The 22550-nt window shown below is 42.7% G+C and overlaps 1 protein-coding gene across 2 annotated transcripts in view; it reads left to right on the forward strand.

Moving 5' to 3' along the window:
* esco2 (establishment of sister chromatid cohesion N-acetyltransferase 2) overlaps positions 1–22550 on the forward strand; it is a 46909-nt gene that overhangs the window by 1369 nt on the left and 22990 nt on the right. Inside the window, exons 1-4 of one of the 2 annotated variants that reach the window (XM_048596762.1) lie at positions 1–39; positions 5175–5242; positions 5864–6914; positions 21557–21619. In XM_048596762.1, coding sequence (XP_048452719.1) covers positions 5190–5242; positions 5864–6914; positions 21557–21619 — 1167 coding nt within the window. In that variant the 5' untranslated portion in view covers positions 1–39; positions 5175–5189. The remainder of the gene's footprint in view (positions 40–5174; positions 5243–5863; positions 6915–21556; positions 21620–22550) is intronic. The other variant, XM_048596763.1, reaches the window with a different exon arrangement.

Raw genomic sequence — 22550 nt, forward strand, 5'->3', positions numbered from 1 at the left:
GAGACAAAGGATCAAAGTTACCTTTCCCAAGTTGATGAGGTGAGGAGACTCTGCAAAACCCGGTATCCAGTCAGATCTGTAGAGAGAGAGAGGTTTCCGACATCGAGCGCGGGATAACTTCCCGGGGCACTTCACTGGAGAGGTTTTCCCACAAAATTTCGGGTCTTCATTGAATTGCCTGATAACTTCGTGCCGATCTTTTCTCATACCTTCATGTTTGAATCTCCGATCGGCTGCCAGAGCGCTGCAAAGGCCTTGCTGAAACCTAATCTGCTGAGTGTTTCCATCTTTTTTCTTAATCACAAATATTATCAATTGAAAAAGTTCCGTTGTTATTCCTTGGACTTTTCAACCGTTTGAAGATTTTGACTTGGTTGATCGTACCACCTTTCACTTTTGTAGTCCATGCACTTGGTTACCGTATCTAAATTATAAGTAAAGCTTCCTCTCGCTTCGCTTCCAGCTGTTACCTCTCTTCATTTCACTGATTTAGTCCATGTTTCAACCAAGGCAGATAGATCCAAACTGAGTAAACAGGTTATTGCTGAGGGGCTGCAATGGCACTGTCACTTCGAAGGCACACGACATCAGGTTATAGTCCCGACCCGAAACGTCGACTTACCTGCTCCTTTGATGCTGCCTGGCCTGCTGTGTCCCTCCAGCTTTGAAGTTCACATTGATACCATTGGGCTACAGGGTTCCCAAGCAAAATATGACGTGCTGTTCCTGCAACCTTCGGGTAGCATCAATATAAGGTGCAGGAACAGCACCTCATATTTCGCTTGGGAACCCTGCAGCCCAATGGTATCAATGTGACTTCACAAGGTTCAAAATCTCCCCTCCCCCTACCGCATCCCAAAACCAGCCCAGCTTGTCCCCGCCTCCCTAACCTGTCCTTCCTCCCACCATTCCCCTCCTCCCACCTAAAGCCCCACCCCCATCTCCTACCTACTAGCCTCATTCCGCCCCCTTGACTTTTCCGTCCTCCCTGGACTGACCTATACCCTCCCTAACTCCCCACCAACACTCACCTTTGCTGGCTCCATCCCCGCCTCTTTGACCTGTCTGTCTCCTCTCCACCTATCTTCTCCTCTATCCATCTTCTATCCGCCTCCCCCTCTCTCCCTATTTATTTCAGAACCCCCTTCCCCTCCCCCATTTCTGAAGAAGGGTCTAGGCCCGAAACATCAGCTTTCCTGCTCCTGTGATGCGGCTTGGCCTGCTGTGTTCATCCAGCTCTACACCTTGTTATCTAAGATTCTCCAGCATCTGCAGTTCCTACTATCTCTGCTAGAAAAGTTCAGCAGGTCTGGCAGCATCTGTGAAGGAAAAAAACAGAGTTAACGTTTCGGGTGCGGTGACCCTTCCTTAGAACTGGTGGTGGCTGGGAAAACGTCAGTTTATATGCTGAAAATAGTGAGGTGGGTGGGGTAGGGAGTAAACAATAGGATAGAGCCCAAAGAGAGAGAAAGACAGTTGGACAGACAAAGGAGTTGCTAATGATCAGGCTGGGAGGGTGAATAGTTGTTAATGGGGACTGTTAGTGATTAACAACAGGGGATGTGTAATGGCAGGCTATGTGGTATCAAGGCCTGGTGTGTGGGGTAGGGGGCTGGGACATGGGAGAGTTTAGGCCCTAAAATTATTGAACTCAATATTGAGTCCAGAGGGCTGTAGGGTCCCCAAGCAGAAAATGAGGTGTTGTTCCTTCAGCTTGCATTGGGCTTTGCTGGAACACTGCAGCAAGCCAGAGACAGATGTTGGCCAGGGAGCAGGGTGGTGTGTTGAAGTGGCAGGCAACAGGTAGTTCAGGTCTTTTTTGCGAGCAGAACGTAGATGTTCTGCGAAGTGGTCGCCAAGTCTAAGCTTCGTTTCCCCAATGTAGAGGAGACCACATTGTGAGCAGTGAATGCAGTAGACTAGATTCCGGGAAGTGCAGGTGAAGTGTTGCTTCACCTGGAAGGTATGTTTAGGCCCTTGGATATTGGGGAGGGAGGAGGTAAATGGGCAGGTGTTGCATCTTCGCTGGTTACAGGGGAAGGTGCCGTAGGGCTGTGGGGAGGTGTTGGGGCTGAAGGAAGGGTGGACCAGGGTGTCCTGGAGGGAATGGTCCCTGCGGAAGGCGGACAAGGGAGGGGAGGGGAATATGTGTCTGGGGGTGGCATCTGATGATCTTCTGGATGTGGATGCTGGTGGGATGGTAGGTGAGGGTAAGGGGAAACCTATCGCTGTTGCAGGAGGGAAGAGAAAGGGTGACGGCGGAAGTGTGGGAGATGGGTCGGACCTGGTTGAGGGTCCTGTTGACAACGGAGCTGGGGAATCCTCATTTGAGGAAGAAGGTGGACATTTTGGAGGCTACCTTATTGAAGATGGCCTCATCTGAATATATGCGACGGAGACGGAGGAACTGAGAGAATGGGATGGAGTCTTTACAGACAGTGGGGTGTGAGGATGTATGGTCTAGGTAGCTGTGGGAGTCAGTGGGTTTGTAATGGATATTAGTGGCCAGTCTATCCCCGGAAATGGAAACAAAAATGTCGAGGAAGTGAAGGTAGGAGTCAGAGATAGACTAGGTGAAAGAGAGGGCAGGGTGGAAATTGGAGGCAAAATTGATGAAGTTTTCCAATTCCAGACTAGAGAGGGAAGCAGCACCGATGATATCATTGATGTACCGGAGAAAGAGTTGTGAGTGGGGGCCAAAATAGGACTGGAACAAGGAATGTTCCACGTACCCCATGAAGAGACGGCATAACTAGGGCCCATGTGGGTACCCATGGCAACCCCTCTTACCTGAAGGAAATGAGGGGAGTTGAAAGAGAAGTTGTTGAGGATGAGGACAAGCTCGGCCAAGTGGAGGAGTGTGGTGGTGGGTGGGGGATGGTTCAGATCTTTGCTCCAGGAAGAAGCAGAGAGCCCTAAGACCCTCCTGGTAAAGGGATTGCACGTCCATGGTAAAGAGGAGGTGGCTGGAACCGGTAAACTGGAAGTTTTGAAACTGGTGTAAGGGGTCAGAGGAATCATGAATGTACGTGGGTAGGGATTGAACCAGGGGAGAGAAGACTGAGTCAGGATAGGAAGAGATGACTTCTGTGGGACATGAGCAGGCTGAAACAATGGGTCTGCCTGGACAGTCCTGTTTGTGGATTTTTGGAAGGAAGGAGGTAGAAATGAGCTGTACGGGGTTGGGGGACTATTAGCTTGGAAGCAGAGTGGAGGAGATCACCGGATGAAATGAGATCGGTTACCGTAGTGGATACAATGGCCTGATGGGGCCATGGTCCAGGGGAAGGTAGGAGGAGGTATCTGAGAGTTGGCGCTCAGCCTCTGCAAGGTAGAGGTCAGTACGCCAGACTACAACAGCACCACCCTTATCGGCAGGATAAATGATAAAGTCAGGGTTAGATCTAAATGCACGGAGTGCAGTCAGTTCGGAGGGAGATAGGTTGGATTTGGTGAGGGGGCAGCAAATTTGACGTGACTAATGTCACGTCGACAGTTCTCAATGAACAGATCGAGTGCAGGTAAAAGGCTGGAGGGAGGGGTCCAGGTGGAGGGAGAGCGTTGGAGTTGGGCAAAGGAGTCTTTAGGATGGCGCGAGGACTCTTGTCCAAAGAAATGAGCACGGAGGCAAAGACGGCAGAAGAAGAGTTCGACATCATGTTGTGCCTGAAATTCGTTAAGATGGGGACGCAGAGGAATAAAGCTGAGGCCTTTGCTGAGTACGGAGCGTTCTGCATTGGAGAGCGGAAGGTTAGGAGGGATGATGAATACCCGACAGGAGGTAGGGTTGGGGGAGGGGATGGAGTCAGAGAGAAAGGGCGGAGAGGAAGGTTCCAGAGGGCCGTGGGTATTTTTGATTTGTTGCATCTTGTTGACCTTGATGCCTGAAAGGAGAAGATAAAGTTTCTTGTTGGCTCGACGAATGAGCCGGAGGATGAAGTGAAACTGCGGGAATGGGCAAGTTGTGTTACAGCTGTATAAAATGTTAGTTAGGCCACATTTGGAATATTGTATGCAGTTCTGATAGCCACACTACCAAGAGGATGTTGGCGCTTTGGAGAGGGTGTAGAGAAAGTTTACCAGGATGTTGCCTGGTCTGGAGGGTTTTAGTTATCAGGAGAGGTTGGATAAACTAATTGTTTTCACAGGAAGTACAGAGGCTAAGGGGTGACCTGACAGACTTCTACAAAGTTATGAGGGGCATAGATAAGGTGGTCATAGGCACTCAGAGGCTTTTTTTCCCCCAAGAGTGGAAAGGTCAACTACAAGAGGGCACAGCTTCAAGGTGAGAGGGGGAGCACTTAGGGGAGAAGTGCAGGGAAAATTTTTCACACAGAGGGTGGTGGGTGTCTAGAACACGCTGCCAATGGAGATGGTGGAAGCAGGCATGTTAGCAACATTTAAGTCGCTTCTTGATAGACACACATGATTGGGAGGCAAACAGATGGATAGAAATCACATATAGGCAATAATTAGTGGGACTAGGAATCGGCACAGGCTTGTTGGGCTGAAGGGCCTGTTCCTGAGCTATGTTGTATATTGTATTGACTTTGATGTTGTGGCTTTGACACAACGGAGTGACTTGTCAGGCCATTTCAAATGGCAGTTAAAAGTTGGCCGTACTGTTGGTCTGGACGTGAATGTAGGATAGACTAGTAAGGATAGAGATTTCCTTTCTTAAAGGACTTGGGTGAATCAGATGAATTTTTACAACAATTCAGTTGTTTTGTGATACCATCATTGAGATTAGCTTTGTATTCCAAATGAATTGACTTTAAATTTCAACTGCTGCCATTGTGGAATTTAAACTTTTGTCTCTGGATCAGTAAACTGGTACTATGATTGTTCCTCTCATAACATTACCAGTGTGCTACTGTATCCAGCACCCAGATTGCTGTTACTGTTACAGTGTACCATGAAATGGAAGGGTTGTTTTAACATGAACTTAACTGCCATTTTTTTTCAAATAGACTGTAGATATCTGTGGCTTCACAAAGAAGCCAGTAGAGGTTTGTTAATTTAAGTAGGCAATACTGAGTACTCAAAGGTATAGATTTAAGGTATCTAGTGACAGTGAATCATGTAGTGTAGAGTGCATTTGTGTCCTTTGTTACTTTGCATACTCCCTATTTATGTAGGGCAGTATTTACTTTTGTATTCAATTGTTTTTTCAGTCTTAAAGGGTAAAAATGCCAGTAGTTACTCCAAGAAAAAGGAAGCATAGCTCTCCAAAAGATGATTGGTAAGTTGTGACATTTTGCAGCTTATTGCTATTCAAATAAGCTAATTTGTTCCTAAAGTTACATGGTTTTGGAGGTATCTCTGTTCCAGACTGAATGAAAATGTATATAGTCCTTTTTACTCGTGACCATAGTCTACTCCATTAATCCTACATTCAAAATAAAACTAAAACTTAACTATTAATCTAATTTCATGGGAACTGACCACATGGTGTTTTCAATCTTTGTGAATTGTTCCAAATATATATGCTGAAAACCTAGTGAGTTCATAGATTGATATTAATATGATTTTTAAGGAAGAATGTATTTATCGAGTGAGATAGGAAACTGCATTTTAAAAGAAAAGTCTAAATTATTAGAAAAAGAAGCTTATTTATTCCCATGTTCAGTGGGCTTTATAACATTCCAATAATACAGCCCAAATGAGGAGTTGAGATTGGTTGCGAAATACATGTGAAATGTGATTATGTTTTCACTTGGATTTTATTCCTTCCTGTGAATTGGTGTTGGGAATTTTTATGCATAAGTCAAGGAATTCATACTGGAGTAAAGCTTCGCTGTGAAGTAATTGCTTTTCAATGTTTCTAACAGTCACTTTTTTTTTGATTTTTTTGTTTAAACAGTCAGGACTATACTCCCATCAATATAGCAATGTTAGGAACACTGACAAAGAAAAGAATCCTTGATTTTGATGGAATTTCCTGTCCATCAAGAATGTCATCCCTGGAAGTAACAGACTCACCAATGTTAAGAGGGTCACAAAGAGATTCTGATTCTGTTAAAGAAAATCTTTGTGACAATTGCGCTTCACCACAGAAGTTACCTAATAATAAATGTCAAGATGATTCACAGAATAGGGTTTCCAGGCTCTCTCTCAATGGAAAGGGCTATTTACAGAAACCTGCTGTACCTGCAACATCTTTCTATGGGACGGGGAGGCATCTATACCTCACACCTCTTGAGAGAAAATTGGTTGGTGCAAACAAGCTTTCCAAGTGTGTCATTGCAGATGAACAACCCAAGATGAAAAGTACAAAGTTACAAATGAAAAAACAAATCAAAACAAAAGTACAGTTGACAGTTGGCTCCAGTTCTAAACATCCATTGGATTCAAAGGAAATCAGAATCACACAGAAAAGCAGATCTAATAGTACCGGGGAACTGATGCGTCTGAATGAAAATGCATATTATGGATCTATAAACAGGACACTTCTGTTTAATTCAAAAGTAAATGGTCAAAAAGTGCAGCAGAAGTCCAGAATACAAACAGGTGCAGCTTTCTTTTCCACGGGCAGAAAATCCCGGATGTCATTCACTAAGGAGTTGTCAGACATCAATGCCAAATTACTTTCATCAAATGTTTGTGCCCAGCATGAACAGGATAGAAGAGACATAAAGGATGATGCCAACAAAGCTAACAAAAAAGTTCTTCATGAAGTTAATCGTGATAGTGGAACGTGTAATGGGATTAAAGAAAGCTCTTATAAAATGAAAACCAAAGCAGACGTGGGAAGAAAAGCTGAAAAGTGCGTGCACCCACCTTCTAACCTGTTCAAGGTTTTGCTTACAGGAGAGGTGAAAGTGATGCTTCAGAGAATTGATGTGGCACAATTTAAACACCCAACATCAATGACTAAGGAGAAGTCATTTCAGCAGGGAGATTTGGCAACAGAAGTAAGATAAAGAATTTCGGTTTAAGATTATAAATGTTTGCCTCCTTTTTTTTCCCCCATCAGTATCTAGGTTCTTAAATGAACTGTTTGGGTTACCTAATGAATATTCCACTTTAGTTGGTGAATTCTTAGTTCTTTTTGTAGAACTCTATTTGAAGTTGCAGATACAGGAATGATTAAGCTGTTTGTTTTTGTGGACCATGTTGTGAACAATGAAACTTTGGGACCTAGAATCATAGGGTAAGGGTTGTTGTAGTGCAGTGGTAGTGTCCCTACCTTTGAGCAAGTAGGCCTAGGTTCAAGTCCTACCTGCACCACAGAGGTGTATAATAACAACGCTGAACAAGTAGATTAGAAAATATCTAGAATTGTTGCAGTGGTTACAAAAGGAAACTATTCATCAAATTCTTCTGAGCTGGTTCTCTGTAAGACTAACTCGCTAGTCCTACTGTCCTGCCTTTTCCCAATAGCCCTGCAATTATTTTCTCTTCAGATGCTTATCCATTTCTCTTCTGAAAGCTATTATCAAATCTACCTCTACCACCCGTTTAGGTTAGCCATCCCAGGTGCTAGCTACTCGCTGCAAAACAAAAAGGTTTTCCCTATGTACAATTCATTCCTTTGAAATTTGTCTTAAGTGGGCATCCTTTGGTCCTTGACCATATTACCGATGGGAATGAAGGTCATTACCTTTGGAATTTCCATCATACTTTTATATGTATTCTTAGATGTTTCCCATTTGGTCCTGGGGACTTATCAACTTCAATACTTCACTTTTTCACTTTTTGCTGATCCAGTATCTCAATTACCTTCTCTCTCACTATGATGTCAGCAGCATCTTTGTCCTTGGTAAAACCTCTGTTTCTTGCTCTAGTTATCTGTCTTTTTCACTGCTTTTGTGATTCTTTTTATGTTACATCTTAGTTTAAACCTTCCTCAACAGCAAATAGTCCTGCGAGGGCATTTGTCTAACGCATCTGACTTATCAGTCCCACCATCCTCCAAAAACCAGTCCTAATTTCCCAGGAATCTAAAACACTTTCAGTACTATCTCTTTAGTCATATATTCATCTACTCTTTTCTATTTCCATGTTCATTAGCACATAACACTGGGAATAATTCAGGAGTTACTACCTTTTGAGAATCTGCATGATAGATTTTGTCTGTCTTTCTACATATATCATCTGTACTGGCACAGATTACTGTCACTGGTGTCCAATGCCCCCATACATTGGCATGATTTGCAACTTAGTGGTATCATTGACCCTGGTGTCTGAGAGACATCATAGCATCCTGGAATCACTTATTGTCATAGTCACAGAGTCACACAGCATGGAAACAGACCTTTTGTTCCAACTAATCCATGCCAGCCAAGTTTCCCAAACTAAACTAGTCCCACTTGCCTGTATTTGGTCCATAACCCTCTAAACCTTTCCTATTCATGTACCTATCCAAATGTCCTTTAAATGTTTTAACTGTAGCTGCATCCACCACTTTCTCTGGCAATTCATTCCACAAACGAACCGTCCTCCTATTTAAAAAAAGTTGCCCCACAGGTCCCTTTTAAATCTTTCTCCTCTCACCTTTTTGAAGTCCCCTAATTTTGAACTCTCCCACCCTAGGGACAAGATGCTCTTCATTCACCTTATCTATGCCCTTCATGATTTTATAAACCTCTATAAGATCAGCCCTCAACCTCCTACACTCCAGTAGAAAAAAGTCCCAGCCTGTCCTTGTATCTCAAACCCTCCATACCCGGCAACGTCCTGGTAAGTCTTTTCTGAACCCTCTCCTATTTAATAGCATCCTTCCCATAGTAGGAAGACTAGAACTGCAGATAGTACTCCAAACGTGACCTCACTAACATCCTGTACAGCCTAAACATGACGTCCTAACCTTTATATTCTGTAGTCTGAGTAATGAAGGCAAGCATGTTAAATGGCTTCTTAATCACTCTGTCTATCTGTGATGCAAATTTCAAAGAATTATGTCCCTGAATCCCTAGCTCTCTCTGTTCTACAACACTATTTAACCTTAAGACCCTACCTTAACTTTACTGTTTCTATATTCTTCACCCTGGCTAATGAAGACAGGCATGCCATATGCCTTATTCACTGCCCTATCTACCTGTGCTGACACCTTCAAGGATCTATGGACGTGTGCACAAAGTTCCCTTTGTTTCTCAGTCCTCCCTAGGGATCTCCCATTCGTTGTCTACATCCTTCTGTCGTCTACATCCTTCTATGTCACCTCACATGTATCAGGATTAAATTCCATCTGCCATTGCTCTGCCCAGTTTGCCAGCTGATTAATATCACCTGTAGCCGGAGACCATCCTTCTTGCTGTCAGCAGCGCCACCAATTTTTGTCATCTACAGACTTGCTAATTGTACGTTCTACATTCACATTCAAGTCATTAATGTGCATAACAAACAGCAGGGGTCCAATTACTGATCTCTATGGTACGCCATTACTCAAGCTTCCAAACACAGCAACAATGCCCCCCCCCATCACCTTTGACCCCTTTTGCAAGCCATTTTTGGGTATAGTTTGCCAACTTGCCTTGAATCCCATAGGCTCTTACCATTTTAGATCAGTTTTCCATGTGGGACCTTGTCAAAGGCCTTTTTTTAAGTCCATGTAAATGACATTAACCTTCATCAATATACCTAGACCCCTTTCTAAAAAAAACTCAATCAAATTGGGCAGCCAAGATGTCCCTTTAACAAATCCATGCTGACTGTTCTTCATCAATCCCTGCCTTTCCACTTGTTGCTTAATCCTGTCCTTTAGAATTTTTTCCAATAATTTCCCTACCGTTGACATTAGACTAACTGGCTTGTAATTATCAGGCCTATCCCTGCTGTCCTAATTGAACAAAAGAACCACATTAGTTATTCTCCAGTCTTCTGGCATTCACCTATGGCCAGCAAAGTATTAAATATCTCTGCCAAGGCTTCAACAGTCTCTTCCCGTGCCTCCCATAGCAGCCTGTGACTTTTCTCATCAGGCTTTGGGGATTTATGCACCTCTGTGCCTGTTAAAACATCTAATGCTTCATCCTGATTGATCTTAACATGTTCTAGAACCTCACTGTCCCAAGTGAAATCCCTATCTGCAGCGTCTTTCACCTCTGAATACAGATGAGAAGTATTCATTTTAGAACTGAACCACATCCTCAAGCTGTATGCATAGATTACCCCTTTGGTCCCTAATACGTCTCACTCTGTCCCTGGTAATCCTCTTAATCTTCATATACTTAGAAAAAGCCTTGGGGTTTTCCTTAATCCTATCTGCCAAAGATATTTTGTGGCCCCTGTTTGCACTCCTATTTTTTTTTTCAGCAACCTTCTATACTCCCCATTCTGTAGAAGCACCTCAACTGTTTTTAGTGCACTGGACCTGACATATGCTTCCTTTCTTTTCTTTATCAAACTCCCAATATCCCTTGACGTCCACGTTCCCTGGACTTGCTGCCATGCCCATACTCTTAGAGGAACATGCTGATTGTCACTTTCCAAATGTAGACTGACCTATAAGTGGCTGCTCCTAGTCTGTTTGCCTGATCCTGTCTCAGTTCAATGACATTGAACTTGGCCTTCCCCAATTTAAACACTTAACTCCAATACTGTACATATCCCATTCCATAATGTTTTTAAAACTTACAACCTTATAGTCACTGTCCCCAAAATGTTTGCCCACTGAAACTTCAACCACTTGACTAGCTTCATTTCCTAGGATTATGTCAAGCACTTCCCATCTCTAGTATGACTATCTGTGTTGGCACAAAAAAGTTCTCCTGCTTGCATTTTTAAAATTCCACCCTGTCTAATCCTTTCAAACTAAGGTATATACACACCCCCACAGATAGTCTCAGTCTCAGTCTCAGTCTCAGTCTCTCACACATGCACTCACACTACAGACCCACAGTCGTCAATTGCTCCTCGTGGTAAGCTTTTATCCCTGGGACCATTCTTGTAGACCTCCTCTGAGTCCCCTCCAACGCCAGCACATCCTTAAATGCAGAACCTAAAACTGCTCTCTATCTTCCAAATGCATTTGAACTGGAGCCGTATACAGCTTCAGCTGTACATCCCTGTTCTTGTTTCTTAGCCCTCTTGAAATTAATGTCAACATTGCATTTGCCTTCGTAGCTGCCGACGGAGCCTTCTCATTAACCTTAAGAGAGTCCTGAACTAAGACGCCTAAGTCCCTCAGAATTCCAAAGCTTTTCCAAATTTCTAAAATAGTCTATGCCTTGATTCTTCTTACCAAAGTGCATAACCTCAGACTTTCCTATGTTGTATTCTATCTGTCCCTTCCTTGCCTACTCACCTAGCCTGTCCAAGTCCTTCTGTAGCCTTCCCAATTCCTCAACATTACCTGTCCGTCCGCCTATCTTTGTGTCATCTGCACGTGTTGCAACAATGCCCTCAATTCCTTCGTTCAGTTCATTAATTTATAATGTGAATAGTTGTGGTCCCAATACTGACCACTGCAGAGCTCCACCAGTCACTGGCTGTCATCCTGAAGAAAACCTTTTTATCCGTATTCTCTGCCACTTAGCCAATCTTCTATTCAGCCAGTATCTTGCCTGTCACACCTTGGGCTCTTATTTTATTTTATTTAGTAGCCTCCTGTGCGCCACCTTGTCAAAGGCCTTCAGAAAATCCAAATAGATTGCATCCACTGACTCTCCTTTGTCCAACTTGGTTGTTACCTCCTCAAAGAATTCCAAAAGATTTGTCAGATGTGATGCCCCCCCCACCCTGGGCAAAACCATGCTGACTCAGCCCTATTTTACTGGACACTTCTAAGTACTCAGCAATCTCATCCTCAATAATGGACTCGAATCTTTTTAATGACCAAGGTCAGGCAAATTGGCCAATAGCTACGTGTCTTCTTCCTCCCTCCCTTTTAAACAGGGATGTTACGTTATCCATTTTCCAGTCCTGTATGACCCTCCCTGACTCGTGATTCCCAGAAGATCACCACCAATGCATTCATAATCACCTTAGCTATCTCTGTCAGAACTCTGGGGTGTTGTCCACCTTCAAATCTTTCAGCTTCCCCAGCACCTCCTTTGAGATGGCCCTGACATTCAGCTCTGCCCCTAACTCTCTTTAAGTACTGGTATGCTGCTGGTGTCTTCCACAGTGAAGACTGATTTAAAAAGTACCTAATCAGTTCCTGTGCCACCTCATTTTTCCTTTATTACTATTTCTCCAGCCTCATTTTCCCACAGTTCTATGTCCACTCTTGCCTCTTCTTAAGATCATAGAATCCCTACAATGTGGAAACAAGTCCACACGGACCCTCAGAGCATCCCACCCAGACCCATCTGCCTAATCTACACATCCCTGAACACTATGGGCAATTTAGCGTGGCCAATCCACCTAGCCTGCACATTTGTGGACTGTGGGAGGAAACCGGAACACCTGGAGGAAACCCACACAGACACAGGGAGAATGTGCTAACTCCACACAGACATTCGCCTGAGGGTGGAATTGAACCCAGGTCCCTGGTGCTGTGAGGCAGCAGTGCTAGCCACTGAGCCACTGTGCCACCCCAAATAATACCACTAGGCCATCGCGTTCAAAAAAACTTTTATACATCTTAAAAAACTCTTGCAATCTTTTATATTACTAGCTGGTTTACCTGTCATTTCATTTTCTCTCCCCATTGCTTTTCTCATTATCTTCTGCTTATTTTTAAAGGCTTCTCACTAATCTTCATCACATCATATGCTTTATCTTTTGCATTTATACTATCGCTGACTTTGCTTGTTGGCCATGCTTACCTCATTCTCCCTTCAGTATGTTTCTTCTTCCTTGGGATGAATTTCTCCTGTGCCTTCCAGATTGTGTGGAGAAACCCCTGCCATTGCTGCTCCACTCTCATCTCTTCTAGACTCCCCTTCCAATCATCTCTGGACAGCTCCTGCCTCATGCCTTTATAGTTACCTTTTCTCAATTGTAATACCATTACTTCTAATTCCAGCTTCCCCCTCTCATACTGCAGTATCAATTCTATCATATTATGGTCACTGCCTTGTAGGAGTTCCTTCACCTTAAGCTCCCTAATTAAGTCTGCCCCATTACACACCACCAAATCCAGAATTGCCTATTCCATTGTGGATTCTATCACAAGGCGTGTCAATAAAGCATCTCAGACATTTTATGAATTCCTTTTTCTTGGGGTTCGTTACCAATCCAGTCCACTTGTATATTGAAGCCCCTTATCATTATTATGATTGTGTCTTTCTTATATGCTTTTTCTATCTCCTGATTTATTTTCTACTCCACATCCTGACTACTGCTAGGAGACCTAAACATAACTCCCATCAGGGTCTTTTTTTGCATTTGCAGTTCCTCAACTCTACCCACATAGTTTCTTTGCCTTTGACTTTATATGACTTCCTACCATTAATTTAATTTCTTTAACTAACAGGGCAAACCTGCACACTCTACCCATCTGCCTGTCCATTCGATAGGATGAGAGTCCTTGGATATTTAGTTCCCAGCCTTGATCCCCTTGCAACTACATTGCATTGTGTCCACCAATTTCAATCTGTGCTACAAGTTTATTTACCTTGTTTCATATATTGTATGAATATGAGTACATCAACACCCTCAGTCCTGCATTGAATGCCCCCTTCTCACATTTGTTCCCTTAATTGCTATACCTGAAGTTAGATTCCTGAACCTTTCCATACTTTGTCCTATTACTTGTTCTGGAAACTTGAAATAACCTCTGCTGAGCATGCAAGCCCCTACCACCCCACCACCAATCATTTACCATAATTTTCGCAGTTGAACCCAACCTAATTCAGGTGGAGTCAGTTCTATTTGAATGGCTTCCTTCTCTCCCAGTACTTGTGCCAATGTCCCATGAATTTAAATCCATTTCTCCCAATCTTCAAGACATGCATTTACCCATTTAATCTTGTTGACTCTGTTCCAATTAGCTTGTGGCTCAGGTAGCAGTCCAGAGATTATTACCTTGTTGACTCTTGCTTTCTAATTTAACCCCTAGCTGCTAATATTCCCTCAGTAGAACCTTTTTTTCCCCTTTCTGCTTATATCATTTGCCCACCTACGTGGACCACGACAACTGGTTCTTTCCACTCTGACTCCCAAGGTCCTCTGCAGACAAACAGGAGGCTGGAAGAACACAGCAGGCCAGGCAGAATCTGGAGGAAAGGAGCAGTCAACATTTCTGGTATTATCCTTCTTCAGCACTGGATGTGGGGTAGGGGGGGCTGCAGATAAGGGGCGGGGGGTGCAGGGAAGGAGTGGAGGTGGAATGGTGGTGATAGGTGGGCACTGGTTGTACGACCTGGTTGGTTGATGGGAGGGAAGAATCTGGTTGGTGGCTGGAAGGGTCAGAAGGTGGAATGGAAGGGAGGAGGTGGGGTTCAAAGGGAACCAGGTAATGGGTGGCAACGTTATTTGAAATTGAAGAACTCAGTATTGAGTTCTCTGGGCTGTAGGGTGCCCAGGCAGAAGATAAGGTGTTCTTCAAATTTGCGTTGCGAGTTGCTGCGACACTGCAGGAGGCTGAGGGTGGACATGTTGGAGGGTGTGTGGGATGAGGAGTTGAAATGGGCGGTGACCAGGAAGTTAGGTTGGCCATTATGGGCCAGGCGGAATTGGTCGGCGAAACAGTCACCTAGTCTACGTTTGGTCTGACCGATGCAGAGAAGACCACTTCGGAAGCACCGGATGCAATAGACTATGTTGGAGAAGATGCAGGTGAAGCTCTGCCTCACTTGGAAGGGCAGTTTAGGGCCTTGAATAGAGATGAGGTTTGGAAAGGTGTTGCATCTTTGATGGTTACAGGGGAAGGTACCAGGCGGGTTGGAGTGGTTGGTGGGGAGTGTGGCACGAATTAAGGAGCGGTGAAGGGAATGGTCCTTGTGGAAGACGGAGGGTTGGGGAGGGGAAAATGTTTTGGGTGGTAGGGCCTAATTTGAGTGGCGGAAGTGTTTGAGGATAATACATTGGATGCAGAGGCTGGTGGGTGGAAAGTGAGGACAAGGGGGACCCTATCTTTATTATGTTTGAGGAGGGTTGGTGGTTAAGAGCTGTGGAGTGAGGAATGGAGGAGTAGTGGTGGAGGGCTGTCTGGATGACAGGGGCGAAAAGAGCGTTGTTTGAAAAAGGCGGACATCAGGGATGCTTGGGAGTGGAACGTCTCCTTGTCAGAGCAGATGCAACAGCGACTCATTAACTTTGAACTGGAGTTGTTGAACCGGATATGTCCTCCCCCACCCCACCCCATCTTCAGCATATATACCAACATTTTCCTAGCTAAAATCATTTCTAAAGAAGGGCCACTGGATCCAAATTGTTAACTCTGCTTTTTTCTCCACAGATACTGCCAGACCTGCTGAGTTTTTCCAGCAATTTCTGTTTTTGTCTCTATTTTATTCACTTGGTTCTTAATTTAATTTCTTTAAAAAATTCCTACTGCCTCTTTTAGTCTGTAACTTGTAACTATTTATCTTCAATCTGCAAGTATCCTACCATAAATACTCAAATTAACAGCCATTAACAGCTAATGAATAGATTTACCTGCGATGTCACTCTTTCTTAAGTGCTGGCCCTATGTTCCTATGCTTCAATTTATTCCTGTAAAAAACCTTACAAATGGAGTCAAAAAAGCAAGCAAAAAACAGCTCTTTCCCTCTGCACCAGATTCCTACGCTGCCTCTAAATTCCCTGAACTGTATACTCACTTGGGCTATGTCTCACTCCAGAGGCGATCTCTTCTTCCTGACCATGCGTAGGTTATTGCTTGTGTCCTTTCAACAGGCCCTCTTAAATGGAGTAGTGGCGATCTGAGATGACTCACATTAAGTAATCTTCGATCGTAGTCCACATGTATTGAAGACTATTCAGGCTTCATGTGATTGATTGATAACTGTCCCTCAGTCAGGCGAGTCAGTTCCCTGTTTAATCTTTCAACTAGACTACTGAATTTTAAACTTTCAAAGTGGATTATTATTATCACCACGTGTACCGAAATACAGTGAAAAGCTTTGTTTACAAGGGGTCCAGGCAGATCACAGCAAGCAAAGGATGTACAGATCAAAAAGACTTCGAGGCATACAGGTTACATTATGTGAGGCTTGAGTTCATTAGCAGTCTGATAATTGCCTGAAAGATTCTGTTCCTGAACCTGCTCATGCATGTGTTCAGGCTTCTGTAACTGCTCCTTTCATGGAAGAAGTTGTAGGAGGTCATTACCGGGGTGCGATGGGTCTTTGATGTTTACCGCCGTTCCACAATGGTGAGCCATGTAAATAGAGTCCATGGAGGGAAGGTTGGCTTCCGTGATGGTGTGGGCTGTGCACACCACCATCTGTAGTTTCTTATGGTCCTGGGCAGAGCAGTTGTCATACTAGGCCATTCTGCACCCGGACAGTATGCTTTCAATGGTGCATCTGAGCCGCCTGCGGAAGAAGAGGCATTGTTTTGCCTTCTTGACTGTCACATTTGTGTGTGAAGTCAGGACAGGTCGTTGGTTATTGTCACTCCAAAAACTTGATGCTCTTCACTCTCTCAACCTCAGTTCTGTTGATATAGATGGGGGCATGTTCTCCTCCCTTCTTGCTGAAGTTAATGATCAGTTCTTTAGTTTTGCTGATGTTGAAAGATTGTTTTCATTGCACCACGTCACCAAGCCCTCTATCTCCCTTCTGTATTTTGACTCACCATTGTTAGATATCCATCCCACTACAATGGTGTCGTCAGCGAACTTGTAGGTGGCGTTCGTTCAGAATTTGGTAACACATACGTAGGTGTACAGGGAGTACAGTAGGGGGCAGAGATCACATTCTTGGGGGCTCCAGTGTTGAGTGTTATTGTGGAGGTGGTGCAGTTACCTATCCTCACTGATTGCGGCCAATGCGTCAGAAAGTTGAGGATTCAGTTACAAAGGGCGGAGCTGAGACCAAGAAAGAAAAGATAGATTTGCCAGTTCTATCCCATGCCTCCAAATTCCCCAAACTATATATTCAATAGGGCTGTGTGCAACTTGTCGGCTTGTATAGGATATAGTCATACGGCATGGAAACAAACCATTTGGTCCAACTAGTCCACACGGACGATGTTCCCAAACTAAACTAGTCCCACTTGCCTGGTTTGGCTCATATTCCTCAAAACCTTTCCTATTCATGTACTTATCCAAATGCGTTTTTAAAACGTTGTTACTGTATCTGCATCCACCATTTCCTCTGGCAGTTCATTACACACATGAACCACTGTGTTATTAAAAAAAGTTGCCTCATGTCCTTTTTAAAACATTGTCCTCTCACCTTAAAAATATGCCTCTCAGTTTTGAACACCCCCCAAAGCAAAACACCCTTGCTATTTACAGTATCTATGCTTCTCATGATTTTATAAACCTCTATAAGATCACCCCTCTAACTCCTACGCTCCAGTGAAAAAAGTCCCAGCCTGTCCATCCTGTTTTTATAACCCAACTCTCCATACCCAACAACTTCCTGGTAAGTCTTTTCTGAACCATCTCCAATTTAATAATATCATTTCTACAGGAGAACGAGAACTGCACACAGTACTTGAGAAGAGGCCTCACCAACATCCTGTACAACCTCAACATGACGTGCCATGCAAATACTTAAGTCTGAGCAATGAAGGCAAGCATACTAAACGCCTTCTTAACCACCCTGTCTATCTGTGATGCAAATTTCAAAGAATTATGTCATTAGAACATAAGAACCAGGAGCAGGAGTAGGCCATCTGGTCCTTGGAGCCTGCTCTGCCATTCAATAAGATCATGGCTGATCTTTTTATGGCGTCAGTTCCACTTACCTACCCTCTCACTATAACCCTTAATTCCTTTACTATTCAAAAAATTATCTATCCTAGCTTTAAAAACATTAAATGAGGAAGCCTCAACTAATTCACTGGGCAGAGAGTTCCACAGATTCTCAACCCTCTTCAATTCAGCCCTAAATCTGGCCCCCTCTAATTTTGAGGCTATACCCTCTTGTTCTAGTTTCACCTACCACTGGAAAAATCTCCCTGCTTCTATCTTATCTGTTCCCTTAATAATTTTATATGTTTCTATAAGATTCCCCCCTCATTCTTCTAAATTCCAATGAATATTATCCCAGTCCATTCAGCCTGTCCTCATAAGCCAACCCTCTTAACCCTGGAATCAACCTAGTGAATCTCTTCTGCACCCCTCCAGTGCCAGTACATCCTTTCTCAAATAAGGCCCCCAAACTGCATGCATCACTCCAGGTGATCTCACCAGCACCCTACACAGCTGCAACATAACTCCCTGCTTTTAAACTCAATCCCTCTAGCAATGAAGGACAAAATTCCATTTGCCTTTTTAATTACCTGTTGTACCTGCAAACCTACCTTCTGCGATTCATGCATAAGGACACCCAGGTCCCTCTGCACAGCAGTATGTTGCAATTTTTTACCGTTCGAGTAATAGTCCCTTTACTGTTATTCCTACCAAAATGGATGACTTCACATTTATCAACATTGAATTCCATCTGCTAAATCTTCGCCCACTCCCTTAAACTATCCATATCCCTCTGCAAACTTTCAGACCCAACTGCGCACTTTGCTCTACCACTCATCCTAGTGTCATCTGCAAACTTTTGACACACTACATGTGGTCCCCGACTCCAATCATCTATGTAAATTATAAACAATTGCAGTCCCAGCACCGATTCTTGAGGCACACTACCAGTCACTGTTTGCCAACCGGAAAAGCACTCATTTATCCCCACTGTTTGCTTCCTGTTAGTTAACCGATGCCGTGCACCTTTATCTTGTGCAGCAGCCTTTTGTGCGGCACCTTGTCGAATGCCTTTTGGCAGATACACCACATCAACTGGGTTTTTGTTGTCCACTGCGCTCGTAATGTCTTATAGAATTCCAGCAAATTAGTCAAGCATGACCTCCCTTTCATCAGCCCATGCTGCGCCTGCCCAGCGGGGCAATTTCTATCTAGATGCCTTGCTATTTCTTCCTTGATGATAGATTCAAGCATTGTCCCCACTACAGTTGTTAAGCTAACTGGCCTATAATTCCCCATCTTTTGTCTACCTCCTTTTTTTGAACACAGTGGTGTCACATTGGGGCAGTTCCAGTAGAAACAGCCAAAGTCCAGCAAATTTTGGAATATTACCACGAGTGCATTTACTATTACTCCCGCCATCTCTTGGTACCCTGGGATGCATTCCATCAGGGCCAGGAGACTTGTCTACTTTTAGCTCCATTAGCTTGCCCAACGCTACTTCTTTTGTGATAATGATCGTGTCTAGATCACCTACCTTAGTCTCTTTGTCATCAATTACTGGCAAGTTATTTGTGTCCTCCACTGTGAAGACCGACACAAAATACCTGTTCAATGCCTCAGTTATTTCCTCATTTCCCGTTATTAAATCCCCCTTTTCATCATCTAAAGGACCAATGTTTACTTTAGCCACTCTTTTTCGTTTCTTATATTTATAGAAAAGTTTGCTATGTGACTCTATATTCTGAGCTAGTTTAGTCTCATAATCTATATTATTTTTCTTTATAGCCTTTTTTTGTGGCTTTCTGTTGACCTTTAAAGTTTTCCCAATCTTATGGTTTCCCATTGGTCTTTGCCACTTTGTATGCCTTATCTTTCAATTTTTTCAATACTCCCTTATTTCCTTAGACATCCATGGCTGAATACCCCTTTTCCTAAAGTCCGTCCATTTCACTGTTATATGCTTTTGTTGACCACTTTGAAAATTGCTTTGAAAGTCCTCCACTGTTCCTCAACTGTCCCATTATAGAGTCTTTGCTTCCAATTTACTTTAGCCAACTCCTCACTCATCCTGTCCCTGAATCCCTAGGTCTGTCTGTTCTACAACACCATCTAGTGCCCTATCATTAATTGTATAAGTCCTGCCCTTACTTGTTTAACCAAAATACAATACCTCGCAATTATCCAAATTAAACTCCATCTGTCACCACTCAGCCCATTGACCCAATTGATCAAGATCTCTTTGTAATCTTAGATAATCTTCTTCACTGTCCGCATACCACCAATTTTGATGTCATGTGCAAACTTTATTAACCATGCATCCTATATTCTCATCCAAACTGTTTATATAAATGACAAGCAAAAGTGGACTCTGTACCAATCCTTGTGGAACACCGCTGGTTACAGGCCTCTAGTCCGAAAAACAGCCCTCCTCCACTACCCTCTGTCTCCTACTGTCAAGCCAATTTTGTATCCAGTTGGCAAGCTCACCCTGAATCCCATGTAATCTAACTTTGATAATTTGCTTACCATGCAGAACCTTGTGAAAGGCTTTATTAAAGTCCATGTAAACAACATCTAGTGCTCTGCCCTCATTAATCTCTTTGTTTACTTCCTCAAAAAAATTCAGTCAGGTTTGTGAGACACAATTTCCCTCGCACAAAGCCATTCTGACTATCCCTAATCAATCCTTGCCTTTCCAAATGCGTGTAAATCCTAACTTACAGAATCACCTCCAACAACTAACCCACCATCGTTGTCAGGCTTACAAGCTGATAGTTCCCAGGCTTCTCCTTACAGTCTTTCTTAAATAAAGGCACAACATTAGCCACCTTCCTGTCCTCCAGTACCTCACCTGTGGTTATAAAGATATAAATGTTTCTGCTAGGTTGTTTTGTGATGCGCCTTGGGATGTTTTACTGCATTCAAAGGTGCCGTATAGATTCAGTTATTGTTAAAACGGTGCATTTAAATAGTATTTGCTATTTGTATGACATGAACAATACTGAATGAACTGCACAAACATAAATGCAAATTGTACTGACTGATTTTGTATACTTTTCTGCATTGGTAATGTCATTGGTAACAGGACAAGCTATATTTTGGTTCAAATAATTAATTCTAAATTAGTATAATTTTACAGCTTGTCTGAAGCTTCTTCCAAAAGAGCTGTTTTTTTGTTATGTCACGTTTTTGTTTTGTGTTGTCTTGCTATGTAATGTCTTCTAATGTATTTGCATTTCATGAAACATCATGAAAACAGATTACTTGGTCATTATCATATTCCTGTTTGAGGAACTTTGCTTTGTTTAAATTGACTACCTCATTTCTTACATTGAACAGTTACTACACTTAAAATTGCTTTACAGCTAATGAACTTTGAATGCCCAGAGATTGTAGAATGTTTTAGATTAATGTATGCCTTTTTCTTTTGCACTTGTTCTGTTGGACCTGTATATTTTTATTTTCTGTTCATTTTGTCACAGGATCAGCCTATGAGTAATACTAGATTGTCAAAGTCATAGCTCACTGCCCCTTTGTTAGTTATACGCAGCCCCATGTGACTGTAATAAAATATATTGGGTTATGATTGTTGGTGATTAAGCAGACAAATAGCCAAATAGGCTGTTTTAGTTTTTGAAATAGCCAATGTGATGTGAATTTCTACTAAGATGTAGTGGTATGAATAAAGTTTATGGTGTTGAATAATTTTTCATAATTATCATAATCCAAAGACTATATGTTTTAATGAATAACAATTAAATTATGAAAAATTAAACAGGTTATATAAAGTATAGATTATATATATCATTGCTTTGAAGCTTTGCCTACACTTATATTTTGGTTGTTCTTTGTTAGTGGTTTGACCAGTTTCAAGATTCAGAATCTGAAAAGGATAAAGATGAAATTTTGAATGTTGAGGTAAGCTACAGTTGAATTTTGAAATTCACTTTGGAAAGTTGCCTCTTAGAATCTTTCCAGTTATTATGAAATGAGTACACACTTCTATACAAAATGTATATATTTGGATTTAAAACTGAAAATGCTGGGAATTTGCAGCAGCTCTGCCAGTATCTTTGGGAAGAGAACTAGTTAATGTTCCAGGTTTATGACTTTTCATCAGAATTGGGAAAAGCTTATAAGCATTTTGCTGTTTATTTTTAAATTTTAGATCTCTGGGATCCACAGTATTTTGGTTTTGTGTCTCATTTGGATGATTGTTTCTAAATATAGTCATACAGTAATAAGTACAGTAAATGCAAATTGCAAGTCTGATATCCAGTTCTGGATGAACAGAAAATTTTCTCCGCAACATTGGGACGACCAGAGACATATTCATTAGTTCTGTAACAAACTCTCGCTTAGCTACCAGTTCTATTGCTTTCCATGGCAATTATCTGAGAATGAACCAGTCTTTTACATGCTAGGTGTCATATTTGACCAAACTTGAATTTCTGACCACACATCTGTGTTAGCAATAAGACGGTCTGTTTCCATCTTTGTAGCATCACCTGACTTTGCCTTGCATCAGCTTACCTGTTGTTGAAGCTCTCATCCATGCATTAATTATCCCTAGATCTGATGATTCCAACATACCCCTGACTAGCCTTTCCCATTCTTGCCTCAATAAATTTGATCTTAACAAAAGTTCTGCTGCTAATGACCTAATTCACCAAGTCTTACTCACCCATTACTCCTCTGCTTGATGGCTTGCATTGGCCCTTGGTTGATCAATGCCTCAATTTAAAGATTCTCACCCTTCCAATCCTTCAGTTCATCAAAGCTTCACCAATCATTATTTCTAATCTCCTGCACTTGCCGACTCTATAGGTTATCTGCACTTAGAACATAA

This window comes from Rhincodon typus, chromosome 5 (genome assembly GCF_021869965.1).
Source record: "Rhincodon typus isolate 14 chromosome 5, sRhiTyp1.1, whole genome shotgun sequence".
Lineage (NCBI taxonomy): Eukaryota > Metazoa > Chordata > Chondrichthyes > Orectolobiformes > Rhincodontidae > Rhincodon > Rhincodon typus.